At 45.3% G+C, this 14,889-nt stretch overlaps 1 protein-coding gene across 3 annotated transcripts in view; it reads left to right on the top strand.

Annotated features, from left to right (window-relative positions):
* Positions 1–204: 204 nt before the first annotated feature.
* The window catches only part of ALAS2 (5'-aminolevulinate synthase 2), a 33,063-nt gene continuing 18,378 nt past the window's right edge, over positions 205–14,889 (top strand). For 2 of the 3 annotated variants that reach the window (XM_053372024.1, XM_053372026.1), the window contains exons 1-2: positions 205–312; positions 12,549–12,745. In XM_053372024.1, coding sequence (XP_053227999.1) covers positions 12,571–12,745 — 175 coding nt within the window. In that variant the 5' untranslated portion in view covers positions 205–312; positions 12,549–12,570. Of the gene's footprint in view, positions 313–1,057; positions 1,176–12,548; positions 12,746–14,889 lie in introns of those variants that run through there. The other variant, XM_053372025.1, reaches the window with a different exon arrangement.

Genomic DNA, 14,889 nt, shown 5'->3' on the forward strand with positions numbered 1-14,889 from the left:
ATGATAGTGTTTTGCCCGGTGACATGAAAAATGTCGCTTACTGGTTCCTGGGTATTAAATCTCTGCTAAAAGGCGCAGGAGGCAGGCCACAGCTGCTGTATTGTTCTGCCCTGCTGAAGTTTCCCTATAGAAGTCCGCCCTGGCCCTGTGACATGGCTGACTCCCCTCTCTCTCCCCGTATCTCCTCCTCAGCCATGAACTTGCCTTATCTCTGCCTTCAGCTGGTGGGTGGGGAGAGGCAGATCCAAGCGGACTTCTCAGCTCTCTAACTAGACTGCTCAGAAGTTGTTCGACTTCAGTGCAGGTCAACAGGTAGGAAGAAAGGGCTGGGGGAATGGGACGCTTTGGGATTTTATTCTCTCTCTCTTCTACCTCTCATTGAATATGAAAACAGATAAAAATGGAGGCAGCTCTTTGGCTGTGAGCATACTAAACTGCGAAAGCACATTCGAAGCACCTTTTTCTCTCAAAGAATTCTGGGCACCGTAGTTTGTTAAGGACTGCTGCGCATTGTGATTCCATGAGGGGGTAAACTACATTTCACAGAATTCTTTGAGGGAAAGAATGTCCATTGAATGTGCTTTTTAGTGTGCACACAGCGTTTCTGCTGTTACCTGTCGGTGTTCATTTCTTTTCTCTCCACCCTATCACCTAAATTAAGGGCCAGCGACTGGAAGCCCCTAAGGTCCATGCAGGCTCTCAGAGGAGTGTTGGCTGTCTCCCTTCTCCACTAAATATCCAAAAATGAAGAAGGGAATTGGGGGGGGGCGTTGTGTACTGCATTGGCCTCAGGGCTACCAACTAGCTGGGAAACAAGCAGTCTAGCTTGCTTTTGAGACTTGATTTCCAAGAATCAACAGGCAAAGCTTTGCAAGGTATGGAGCTCAACACTGTAATCTGTTTATGGCTGTAAATTAGGGATGAGGAGCCTGTAACCATCCCGTTATTTTGTTGGTCCCATCATTACTGAACATTGGCCATGCTGGCTAAGGCTAATGGGAGTTGGAGTTCAACATTGATCTGGAAGGTACCACGTCCCTTATCCTTGCTTAGATCAGTGCTATCAAAGGGACAACTAGAATGGTGGCTTCAAAAGTTGGGAATCTTCATTGGCCCAGCAGTCTTCAAACCTTTCTCGAAGGGCTGTCCTGAAAAAGGTAGTTGCCATCCAGGAGGTAAGAGTGGTTGATCTTTCCTATTTCATTTTATTTTTATATTAGACGGCATAACTAAACTGTTTCTCCTTTAGGGAGAAACCAGACATTATATAGCAGAGGCATGTAATTGTCTTTGAAAAACAGCTACAAGGATGCTGCTAACTATAAAAAAACTAGCTATTTTTCCACCCTGAGTTGCTTCACAGCTGCTTTCTCATGCCCAGATGTGCCAATTTAAATAAAATATTGGGAGGGCAGGTATAATTGCACACCATTTGATTGATAATGTCCATTAACTTTTGGGGAGGCAGCCCCCTCAAATATTTTATTGGCGGGGGGCAAAGGGACCTCAGCCCTTAGGACTTGGTTTCTATGCTGATGCCCCACTGCAAAGATATGGGTACCAGTATCTTTTCCTGTGCAAATTGAAAAACAGCTGGATGGAGGCAGTTTTGATCAGGAAATAAATAGTAGGGGAGGGGGTAAGGAATCCTTTACCCCTGCCATTCCTCTTGGGATCACAGCTCCCAGCACTTAGTTTTAATTAAAACTAAGCACAATTCCGAGCACAATTCAAAGTGTTGGTGCTGACCTTTAAAGCCCTGAATGGCCTCGGTCCTGTATACCTGAAGGAGCATCTCCACCTCCATTGTTCAGCTCAGACACTGAGATCCAGCTCCGAGGGCCTTGCGAGAAGTGAGGTTACAGGGAACCAGCCAGAGGGCCTTCTCGGTAGTGGCGCCCACCCTGTGGAACACCCTCCCTTCAGTTGTGAAGGAAATAAGCAGCTATCCTATCTTTAAAAGACATCTGAAGGCAGCCCTGTTTAGGGAAGCTTTAATATTTAATGCTGTACTGTTTTTAACATTTGATTGGGAGTCGCCCAGGGTGGCTGGGGAAACTCAGCAAGATGGGCGGGGTATAAATAATAAATTATTATTATTATTAAAACAAAAATGTCGGGAGATTGGAACACATATCTGATATGCAATGCGCAGCTTGGCTCCTAGTCTCAGTGCATCTTAAAAGCATCAAAAGCAGCCCGTTGACGCACTATTTCACCTTATGAAGTTAACCTTCATTCCCCTCCCAACCCATTTACAGTGGTACCTCGGGTTAAGAACTAAATTCGTTCCAGAGGTCCATTCTTAACCTGAAACTGTTCTTAACCTGAGGTACTGTTTAGCTAATGGGGCCTCCCACTGCCACCGCCGCACGATTTCTGTTCTCATCCTGAAGCAAAGTTCTTAACCCAAGGTACTATTTCTGGGTTAGCGGAGTCTGTAACCTGAAGTGTCTGTAACCTGAGGTACCACTGTATATTATGAAATATCCCTGTCTCTTTCTAATAGTTCGTTTTCACACATGATGCCAATATATATATATATATGTGCATTTTTGGCATCTTATTATTATTCCAGGCTCATTGCTACTTCATAAGCTAGCAATTTGTCCCCAAGCCCAAGTCAAAGCAGAAATTCTGATTTTTAAAGCCCTGAAGCCACATATTGGGGACAGGTGATCCCCAATGAACATGCCTCGGCCCCAGACTGTTATGGACCACCTATTCCAAAATGTCACAACCTGGCCATCTGGAGCAAGAGTGGAGGCCTTGCTGCATGTCTCCCCACTGGCTGAAGTGAGACATGTGAGGACATAGGAGAGGGTCTTTGGGACTGAGGCATCACTGCTATGAAATGGCTTCCCAGGCTCCATTGATGCTCACCTGGCCTGCAGGGAAAATACTGGCCAATTGCTGTGTTCGTCACGTGCGGCCATTTTATGATCGTCTCTATGATACGCTGCATTGTATTTTTGTGTTGCTCTTATTACTGATTGGTGCCTTGAGGGCCATTTCAGTAGAAAGTGGGGGGGGGGCAAGTAAAAATTACTTAATAAATAAATAACATCCCCCAGAATTGCCATGCATATATAAAATCCTGACTGTGAAAATGTACATTCAGGTTTTTCAATTGAGTTGTTGCTACTGATGATGATGTTGTTGTCGTCATCAAGTACAAACATTTGCATGTGCAACAAATAGTATAAATGGGGAGACTTGCCATCTGACCAGCAAAAAATCCTGACACTTTTAACTGCAGCCGAATCTTTGGGAATCGGCATGCAGAAATTATTGTGAGGTGCACATAAGCCTTATTAACTGCTAATCAGGCCTCTATTAAAGGCACAGCTACAGTGGCCAGTTTAAAGGTTGGTAAACCTTTAAACACAGGCATTTTTATTGACTCTTTGCCCAGAGTTTTGACAATTGGGGTGTAAATTTTTAGGAGCTACTTTATTTCTGTAATCATAAGCTGTTGTAAGTTGTTTTTAATATTGCAGTGTTGTGTTTTAATGTCCTAACCTGGCCTGGGACCTTAGGGTAAAAGGTGGGTAGCAGTAGTAGTAGTAGTAGTAGTAGTAGTAATAATAATAATAATAATAATAATAATAATAATAATAATAATAATAAATGTGTGTATTTGTGAAAATGTCTTTGGTAACCTATCTTCTAGTGCTTTAACACACCCCATCATGCTCTGTACTCTTTCCTACTGTCTAGTCTGTGTTATGAACACTGCATTTTATGTTTGGGGTTTGTGTGCTGCAAGACCCGTGCAGAGAATCGGGTCTCCACCTTTTTAAGGGCCAAGGTCCTGTATCTTAAAGGGCTGCATAAGAGCCAGAAAACATTCTGCAATGGACCCTGTCATAGAATTATAGAATTGTAGAGTTGGAAGGGACACTGAGGGTCATCTAGTCCAACCCCCTGCAATGCAGGAATCTCAGCTAAAGCATCCAAGACAGATGGCCATCCCACCTCTGCTTAGAAACCTCCAAGGAAGGAGAGTCCACCATCTCCCAAGGGAGTCGGTTCCACTGTCAAACAGCTCTTCTCTTCTCTTCTCTTCTCTTCTCTTGTTTTCTTCTCTTCTCTTCCCTTGTTCTCTTCTCTTCTCTTCTCTTTTTCAAAGGAGGCAACCCTAGCAGGGAATACTATCAGAAAAGGCAACTCTCAATAGCGGAACATGTTTTAAACTGGCATTTAAAGTGAATTTTGATGCAATAAATTTGTATCTTATTCTTCCTCTCCCACCTACCCTCCATTCCATGAACTGGCCTGTCCTTGGACTATTCCTTGTCTTTAACTCCTACTCTCTTCACTCCTTTTCCCCTTGGCACAAAGTACAATGGCTAGATAAAAAGCAAGCATAGTTCCCATCTGGCTTCCTGTTTTGTTTTCAAAGGTACTTACAGATTGTGCTGCATGATTTTGGAGAGTTTTGCAGAATAGAGAGTGCATCTGTGCATTTGCTTACTTACCTCCTTCTCCTCATGTTCTACCTCTGATTTGTAGCCAGTGATATTTACACTCAGGTGAGAGTCTTCTGTAGCTTTGTATAGCTCACTTTGCAACAGTGGACTGCTTTGGCTGCACTTTACTAATTCAGGGAATCATGTCGGAATTCTCCCAAGCATTGCCCAGTGACCAGAAAAATGGCAGCAACATTCTGTCATGCTCTTCTGCCTTTAAGAGAAGCTCCATGTGCAGAACTTAGCAGGTGACGTTTTTGCAGCATGGACACAAACATTATCTTTTGCTAACATCTGCACTTCGAGCTGCTGTGAAAGTTGCTGCTACTGTAGCCAGTGGGAAAGCTCTATTTCGCCTCCGTGTTTTGTTTTGTTTTGTTTTGTTGGTGGGGGAGCCTTTGATGTTTGAGGAGATTTCTTATAATGCAGTGGGGAATTCAAACATACAATTCCCACTAGGGCAACTCAACAAAAGCTGCTACACACAATAAAACTGATTGCGTCTGTGATGGACTGTGGGTGTCCAGTTAACATTTTGGAATGCTCTTTTCAGTGGTCTGTATCCTGCTGTGGATACAGACCAGCCTTCCCCAACTTGGTGCCCTCCAGATGCTGTTGGACTCCAGCTCCCCTCAGTCCCAGCCAGCGTGGCCCGTTGGACACAGACGATGGGAGTTGTAATCCAACAATATTTGGGGAGCTACACATGCCTCGTCCTTGATCTACAGCCATCTGGAGGGGGGCAGCAAGTTGGAGGACAGTGATATAGACTCTATATTTGTTGTTGTTGTTTAGTCGTTTAGTCGTGTCCGACTCTTCGTGACCCCCTGGACCAGAGCACGCCAGGCACTCCTGTCTTCCACTGCCTCCCGCAGTTTGGTCAGACTCATGCTGGTAGCTTCGAGAACACTGTCCCACCATCTCGTCCTCCGTCGTCCCCTTCTCCTTGTGCCCTCCATCTTTCCCAACATCAGGGTCTTTTCCAGGGAGTCTTCTCTTCTCATGAGGTGGCCAAAGTCTTGGAGCCTCAGCTTCAGGATCTGTCCTTCCAGTGAGCACTCAGGGCTGATTTCCTTAAGAATGGAGAGGTTTGATCTTCTTGCAGTTCATGGGACTCTCAAGAGTCTCCTCCAGCACCATAATTCAAAAGCATCCATTCTTCGGTGATCAGCCTTCTTTATGGTCCAGCTCTCACTTCCATACATCACTACTGGGAAAACCATAGCTTTTACTATACGGACCTTTGTTGACTCTGTATTCCAGAGACCCAAAGTTTTCAAAACAAGAGAATACAAGAGAAAGATTTTGGTTCAGTGGTTTGGTTCTAATATACTGTATTTTTAAAAAGTGTTACTGGGGCATATAATTTGAAGCAGCACTGGAACCTGGAGGAAATATTCGGGGGGGGGGGCAAATTTTCAATCTGGCTCCACATCAGGGAGGACTGGAGCAGCTGATGGGCAGTTTTCTCTATTTTCCAGGAACCAAGCCTTATCTTTTGCATGCACCCTTAAGGACCAAGATGCAGCTCTGCATCTTGAGTTCTTTAGTTTTAATCCTCCGAGCTGGCCTAGGGTGTATCTTTTACAAGTCAGATTAAACTCAAGAGGGAGTTATCAACTCCCAACATACTTGCACACCCTTCCCATGCCTGAGCCCCATGTCAGATGGGCCATTGCTCTAGTTTTTCATTTCTCTGATGACACATGTACAAAATGCCGTTTTATCCCGTATTAATTAATCCAGGATAACTGCCCACACTCCCTAATGTTGCGCTCACTTAACACCACTTGCAGTCACGGTTTCACACAATGACTGTTGCGCACTCCCCACTTCCCCGAGTGCTAAGAGGTTCCACTGGCAGTGCTACCTTTAGATAAGAAGTAAAGGTAAAGATAAAGGACCCCTGACCATTAAGACCAGTTGCAAACAACTCTGGGGTTGCGGCGCTCCTCTCACTTTACTGGCCAAGGGAGCCGACGTTTGTCTGCAGACAGTTTTTCCAGGTCATGTGGCCAGCATGACTAAGCCGCTTCTGGCGAACCAAGAGCAGCGCACAGAAACACTGTTTACGTTCCCGTGGGAGCGGTACCTATTTATCTACTTGCTGCACTTTGACGTGCTTTTGAACTGCTAGGTTGGCAGGAGCAGGAACCGAGCAATGGAGCTCACCCCGTCGCGGGGATTCAAACAACCATCTTCCGATCGGCAAGCCTTATGCTCAGTAGTTTACACCACAGTGCCACCTGCGTCCCTTTAGATGAGAGCACACTGGCAAAATGGGTGCCTTGGCAATATTTGTTCCCATTGGAAATATAAGCAGGGAATAAGTGGCAGCAAGGGACGTGGGTGGCGCTGTGGGTAAAAGCCTCAGCGCCTAGGGCTTGCCGATCGAAAGGTTGGCGGTTCGAATCCCTGCGGCGGGGTGCGCTCCCGTTGTTCGGTCCCAGCGCCTGCCAACCTAGCAGTTCGAAAGCACTCCCGGGTGCAAGTAGATAAATAGGGACCGCTTACTAGCGGGAAGGTAAACGGCGTTTCCGTGTGCGGCTCTGGCTTGCCAGAGCAGCGATGTCACGCTGGCCACGTGACCCGGAAGTGTCTCCGGACAGCGCTGGCCCCCGGCCTCTTGAGTGAGATGGGCGCACAACCCTAGAGTCTGTCAAGACTGGCCCGTACGGGCAGGGGTACCTTTACCTTTTAAGTGGCAGCAAACAGATACTGCCTTCATAGGTTCTAGATTCATGTAGGTAGCCGTGTTGGTCTGACACAGTCGAAATATATTTTTAAAAAATTAAAAAATTGTCCAGTAGCATCTTAGAGACCAACTAAGTTTGTTCTTGGTATAAGCTTCCGTGTGCATGCCCATACCCATTGAGTCCATCACCCATCTCCTACTACCCTCCTGAGAAAAACCTCATCCTACCCCACCCTCCCACTATATATAAGGGTCTGGTGACTTCTGTTTCAGTGTATCTGAAGAAGTGGGCATGTACACGAAAGCTTATACAGTGGTACCTCGGGTTAAGTACTTAATTCGTTCCGGAGGTCCGTTCTTAACCTGAAACTGTTCTTAACCTGAAGCACCACTTTAGCTAATGGGGCCTCCTGCTGCCGCTGTGCCACCGCTGAGCACTTTCTGTTCTCATCCTGAAGCAAAGTTCTTAACCCGAGGTACTATTTCTGGGTTAGAGGAGTCTGTAACCTGAAGCGTCTGTAACCTGAAGCGTCTGTAACCGGAGGTACCACTGTACCAAGAACAAACTTAGTTGGTCTCTAAGGTGCTACTGGACAATTACACACACACACACACACACACACACTGCCTTCATAGGGACACTCAAGGATTCTGATTGCTCCACATTTTAAAGCCGACAGACCTGAGTTGCACTTCCTGGGTCAAAACATGGTTATCCTTTTCGTATTGACACTTCTCCAAATTTTGTGACACAGTTCTCTGCTCCGAACCACCATCACAACAAAACAAAAAGAAAATGCATACGGGGGGGGGGGCAGAGTTTAGAATAACTTGTAGAAACAATGCACATTTTAATGTGGTTTGGAAATTTTCAGCAGCATGACACAGAAAAGGAAAGGAACCGACTTATGAATGAACACATGTGAAACACTTTGACGCTAAAGCACATTCAAAGCAGATTCTTTCAAAGGTACAGTGTATGTCCAGCCTAGAGATCTCAAGTGAACGAATACATCCACACCCACTTGATGACGACCCCATCTAACTCTGCATTCACGTTAATGCCGTTGCCTCCTCACTTTCTTTCTCCTAACACAGACCCTCTGTCCTTATCATTTATATGGCTGGCATCCATCTGTCCTGGGAGACAATGAAATAGTGTGCCTTTGGGGGTTACAGGAGAGTTACAGCAGCTGCTGTGGCTGTAGAGACCGATACGGGAGAGACATGTTTCGTTATTGCAGGCAGAAATTCAGTAAATTCTCCATGCTGGAGGAAGCTGAATTTATAGAACCACAGAATTTCTGCCTGTCACCTAGCTCTCAAAGGCAAAGTGAGGGAAGAAAAAGTGACAAAATAGGCAAGTTCTTTCATGAACTACCTGCATCTCCTGTGGTCTCCTTCCCAAGATGGAGCCACATATTGTCTGAGTTTCAGCCCCTAATTTCTGGGCCCCACTTGCGTGGTGCTCTCTTTTCTCTCTTTCCCTGTGGGTTTCTCCCCTGCTTCCTTTTGACCCCTTGGGAATCTGGAAGATTGTTCTCTTTGAAGCAGAAAATGCCTCTTAAATCAGACCTGCTCTGCAGGATGCCCTGCCTTGCATGTCATGATTGTCCTGTTGCAGTGAGTGCTGCAGGGGTAGAAAAGTCTGCACCTGCCGAAAACTCCCTCTGCTGTGCAATTATCCAAGGGACAGGAAGCTTGTCATGTATTGCAGCAGCTGGTCTCTCTGCTACTCCCAGAACGACCATTCACAAGGGATCCTTAAGGCAGAGGAGTTAATTCAGCTACACCCTACAATTTACTTCTGCGTAAACTTGCAAAGAGGTTCAGGTGGTACATTTGTAGACACACCGTGGGTTTTTCTCAGTCCTGCTGCCAGTGTCATCTCCCTTCGTGGAACCACAGTGAAGCTAGTTATAGACCCCACCTTAAACAGTCATGATATCCCCAAAGGATCCTGGAAACTGTAGTTTGTTAAGGGTGTTGAAAGTTCTTAGGTGACCCTTACTCTCCTCCCAGAGCTACAGTTATCAGAGCAGTTTAACAATCATCCCCTCTTCCCAGCGAAGTCCAATAATATAACCTCTAATACAAAAAACTAATACAAAGATTTAGCAATACAGTGGTATCTCAGTCTACAAACAGTCCTGTTAACGAACTATTCGGGCAACGAACTCTGCAAAACCGGAAGTAGGTGTTCCGGCTAGCGAACTTTGCCTTGGAAGACAAACAGAAGCCAAACGGTGGAAGGGCACTGGCGGTGGGAGGTCTCAGTAGGGAAAACGCACCTCGGTTTAAGAACGCTTTGGTTTAAGAACGGACTTCCGGAACGAATTAAGTTTGTATTCAAGGGTAAGTAAGAAATCGTGAAAATTAAGGACATGGGATAGAAATGTATCTGGTGACCTTTCTAAGGGCAGCTCTACACTTTGCACAGCTATTACAATTGGTATGTCTGTGGCTTCCCAGATGTGTTGGACTCCAGCCTAAGCATGGGCAAGACCCAGTCAGCATAGCCAATGGTCAGGGGTGATGGGGCTGGGAGCCCAAGAACATCTGGAGGGCCACAGGATCCCCATCCCGGACTTAAGGCAAGGGAAGCTAGGAAGGCATCCACTTATATACATATGTCTGGGAACTCTGACATGGCCGGGGTTCCCAGACATGTGTCGAGACATGCACTGAATCAGTGGTGTGACACCAATATACACACAGCAGCTGTGTTTGTTGGACAGGGTAGTTCTGCCCTAAGCCAGGACCACACCTCTTCACAGGAACAAAAAAGCCTGCTGACCAGATTGTTCACGTTACATGACTGTTTTTCTAACGACACATCATTCAGATTAAAAATGGCTGCCTTCCTGAATTATATGCTGCACAAATCTATCTTTCCTCTATTTTTTGTAGATGCACTAGCAACTAAAAGGCATTCTTCATCCTCATTTGCGGAAGTGGATTTAGCTTGTCACTTTTTATATTACACTGTGGGTGTGTATCTGCTTGTGTGCCACTCAGGCAGCTGGTTATTTTTAATTATCATTAAAAAAATCATTGCTACCTTGAAAAGATAGCTCTCAATGGCATGTTTCAGTGCTCAACTTGGTGGCCTTAGGGGTGCTAGGAAGGGAGCTGGTTGAAGGTTAATTAAAGGGCGCTCCCTGCTCTGGAGAGATAATGCTGATCCCATGTGGTCTAAAAGGAAGCTGGAGCCTTAAGGTTACTTGAAAAAAGGTGCATGCAACAAACATACAATTTTTTTCTGAGTGAGTGAGAAGGCCTTCTTGTGAAAATAATAGTTGATTTTGTTTGTTTGATAGATGTAGGCTCTCAGGGCAACATTCACTTAAAAACCACACACAGAAAAATGCAAACTTAAAACAATAAAATTGCAAAACCAGCAAAAACAAAGTAATCAAGTTCAATAGAAGGCGTAAAAACACATGAGTCCAGCTCATCTCAGCATGCTGGAAGGCTCTAGGCTAGGTGTGGGGAAACCTTGGCCCTCCAGATGTTACTGAACTTCCACCAGCTCCAGAATGCACGTCCAATGGCCAGGATTAATGGGAGTTGTAGTTCAGCTACATCTGGACAGCCAGTGGTTTCCCACATCTGGCAAATGGCATCATGGCAAATGAAAACGTCTTTGCCTTGTGCTGACATGTCTTCAGAGTTGGTGGCAAGCAAGCTTTTCTGGGGAGACCATTCTAAATACAAGTGGCCACGATTGAGAAAACCCTCTCTCTAGGCACTATTATTGAAATTGTTCTATTAGCATTAATTTAAAAAAAAAACTACTGTGAGAGTCATCAGAGCAATGAAAGCAAAAGGAGAGAAAAAATTCAGGACCCCATATGCAAGGAGCTTTCAGCCAATATTCCAACAGTGCAGGAAAAAGGCAGAAGGAAGGAAAGAGAATGAGGTGAGAGAAAAGGGGGAAATTGAGTTCCCTTTCCTCACAAAATACTCTTAAATCACCTGCATTTGCCTAAGCGCTGGAATGGATGTTTGGTTTGGCCATGGATGTGCACAGACTATAAAGCGAATTCAAAGGGCATTCTTTCCCTCAAAAGAATTCTGGGCACTGCAGTTTACCCCCTCACAGTTACAATTACCTGCAATCCTTAACAGACTACAGTACCCAGAATTCTTTGAGGGACTCTTCTTTGAATGTGCTTCAAAAGTATAGCTCTTATGGCCACATATCAGATATTCTCCACTCAAAATGTTTGTGTTGGTGAGACTGTCAGCTTGGGGTCGGGGCAGACAGTCCAAATCTCTCTCTCTCTCTCTCTCTCTCTCTCTCTCTCTCTCTCTCTCTCTCTCTCTCTGTGTGTGTGTGTATGTGTAATTTATGATTTTTAAGTTTATACGTTTCAATAATTTTACAGTCATTTTAACATTTCAAAACTTGACTTCCTTCCCCCTCTTTCTGCCATTCCTTAAATTTATTTTTAATATTTTCTGCATATCCCAATTAACTTAATTTGCTCATTTATTCATCTACTTTAAATATATACTCTTATGAAACTGCAGGTTGTTACAATAATCCTGCCAATGTTCTTATCTGTTTACAATTCCTTTGTAAATATTCCATAAACCATTTCCATTCTTTTATTAAAAAGTTTGTTATCTTAATTTTTTTTTGTAAGTTTCACCATTTCTGCAATATGGCAGTATGAAAGTCCAGTGGGAAATGAATGGATCTACCTATTCAGATAAACTATGTGTTTTTGGGCTATATTATTCCAGATATTATGGCAAGTTTTTGTATCCGTTCCTCTTTTCCTGGGACTCCTTCTTCTTTCCATTTTTGGGCAGTCCAAATCCAGCCAGGTGGCAGCTCTTTTTTAACCAGTGAGTACATGATGGTTAGGGGATGTGGGTGGCGCTGTGGGTTAAACCACAGAGCCTAGGACTTGCAGATCAGAAGGTCGGCGGTTCAAATCCCTGTGACAGGGTGAGCTCCCGTTGCTCAGTCCAGCTCCTGCCAACCTAGCAGTTCAAAAGCACCTCAAAGTGCAAGTAGATAAATAGGTACCGCTCTGGCGGGAAGGTAAACGGCGTTTCCATGCGCTGCTCTGGTTCGCCAGAAGCGGCTTAGTCATGCTGGCCACATGACCCGGAAGCTGTATGCTGGCTCCCATGGCCAATAAAGCGAGATGAGTGCCGCAACCCCAGAGTCGTCCTTGACTGGACCTAACGGTCAGGGGTCCCTTTACCTTTACCTTTACCTGATGGTTATTGCTTGGACATTGGTGAGTAATGCCCTGGCTCCTTCTTTGATACTGATCCCATTCTGTGGCTAAGGTGCTGTGGTATAGCCTCAGCCAAAGGGGCTCTCTCAACACCTCCCTTGACTTCTCTCTTTCTTTGTGTAGCACCAGACCTTGGCACGCCACAATGGCCTCAATCCTCCAGTGCTGCCCTTTCCTGACCCGGGACCTGACCACCTTCCTGCGGCGATGTCGGCCCCTGCTGGTCAGCAGTGCCCAGCGCTGCCCTGTGATGGTGGCCCGAGCCTTCTCTCGTTCTCATGCTGACCACCAGGAGGGAAAAGAGACCCATGGAGATACTGGTGAGGCAGTGGGTGCGCTCACAGGCAACAGCCCTGGGTAAAAGGTCCAGCTGAGGGGAGAGGGGTTTCGTCCACACACTGAAAGCACACCCTCAAGGAAATCCTGGGAGATGCAGTTTGTTACACGTGCTGGGAACTGTAGCTCTCTGAGGGGCAAAATACCGTTCCCAGGTATCGGGAATTGTGGATAGGAAGGTGGGAATATCTAAATTAATGGCTCTTATTAGTCCGAGTTAAAAACAAAAGAGGAATGTAAATGGGTAAAATTGATGGTAACTGCAGCCAGACAGGTTATAGTGAGTGATTGGAAAAATGCAGAAGAGTTAGAGGTGAGCCAATGGAGGAAAAAGCTGAATAATATTATAATTTTAGAATGCCGAACTGTGAAGATACACAGAATGAAAGGGTTTAAGGTCAGTGAGAAAGAGGAGGATTGGTTTGAGAAGATATTGAATTATTTGGGTAGGTTTGAACAATTTGGGGCAATTAAAATGTTAAAAGTTAAATAAACCTTGTGGATGGAGGAGTGTGAACGTATATAAAATTGTACATATGGTTGATTTGAATATGTTATTATTGATTATGTATACCCAATGTATCAGCCGCCTGGGGGGGTGCACTGTTTGTGTTTTGGTTGTTGGTGAAAAAATTAAACATTAAAAAAACCCAGAAAACATCCTCAGGATGCTTTGGGGAAAGCCATGTGCTTTCAATGCACTTTGAATGTATGGTGTGGATGTACTCATAACACTCCCCCAAAACACAGTATACGCTCTTTCAACACAGGGGGGTGCGTTTGTACAGTTATTAGATCTGGAAGAATTCAATATGGCAGTATGAAAGTCCAGTGGGAAATGAATGGATCTACCTATTCAGATAAACTATGTGTTTTGGGGCTATATTATTCCAGATATTATGGCAAGGGGAAACTGACGACGGATTCATCCCATTTTATTCTACTTTATTGTAGTTTGAATATGCTGCTTTGGGGGCCTTTGGGCTGCAAAACAGTATTTGATAAATAAACAGTGCTTGAAAGCTCCTCCATTAAAATAATAATAATTAAATCCTTGCTTATAGAAAACTATCCTGTCAGGATGAAGGCTAGGTTCAAATCCTTTTCCCTTACAGGATAGTTTTTTGTTCCCCACCCCTAGATGTGGGGTAACATTTTTCATCCAAGACAGTTTGAAATGGTACAACACCAGCAACTTCATACTACATGATTTATTTTAATAAATATGGCCTACCATGGCAGGTGGTAAAATTTACTGTCTGGACTGTAGCATTTCAGACTGCATCTAGGAAGAAGATTCTAGCCCAGAGTTCTCCCTGACAGGATCGTTTTCTGTGTGCAGGGAAATTTTAATTTTTTGTAGGAAGGAGCAGTCAGCTATAGGGACCCTCTCACGTAATGTTCCTCCATTCTCCATACTCCCACCTCCCCAAAAATATGAAAGATCCAATGTATGGAGACTCTGTCTCCAGGATCACAATTCTTGCCAGTGATCTCTTATTTCACCATTCCCTCTTGCCAGCTGATGCCTGTTGTGGGGGAGAGTAGAGAGGACCTTTTCCTTTTTTTAAAACTTTGGCACTTAGTAATTCTCTCAAAAGAAGGGACGCGGGTGGCGCTGTGGGTAAAAGCCTCAGCGCCTAGGGCTTGCCGATTGAAAGGTCGGCGGTTCGAATCCCCACGGCGGGGTGCGCTCTTGTCGTTCGGTCCCAGCGCCTGCCAACCTAGCAGTTCGAAAGCACCTTCGGGTGCAAGTAGATAAATAGGGACCGCTTACCAGCGGGAAGGTAAACGGCGTTCCGTGTGCTGCGCTGGCTCGCCAGATGCAGCTTTGTCACGCTGGCCACGTGACCCGGAAGTGTCTCTGGACAGCGCTGGCCCCTGGCCTCTTGAGTGAGATGGGCGCACAACCCTGGAGTCTGGCAAGACTGGCCCGTACGGGCAGGGGTACCTTTACCTTTAATTCTCTCAAAAGGCTCAGCTGGGAAAAGATTTGCCAAATGGAGGAAGAATTCCATCACAGGAATACCACTTCTGCCATCCAGCATGGTGCAGTCCAGACACGGGATTCCTACCCCAGGAGGGAGTCTGGTCATTTAAAAACGGTTCTGGGTCTGAGACCTGGCTC

The sequence above is a fragment of the Podarcis raffonei genome, chromosome 17 (assembly GCF_027172205.1).
Source record: "Podarcis raffonei isolate rPodRaf1 chromosome 17, rPodRaf1.pri, whole genome shotgun sequence".
NCBI lineage: Eukaryota > Metazoa > Chordata > Lepidosauria > Squamata > Lacertidae > Podarcis > Podarcis raffonei.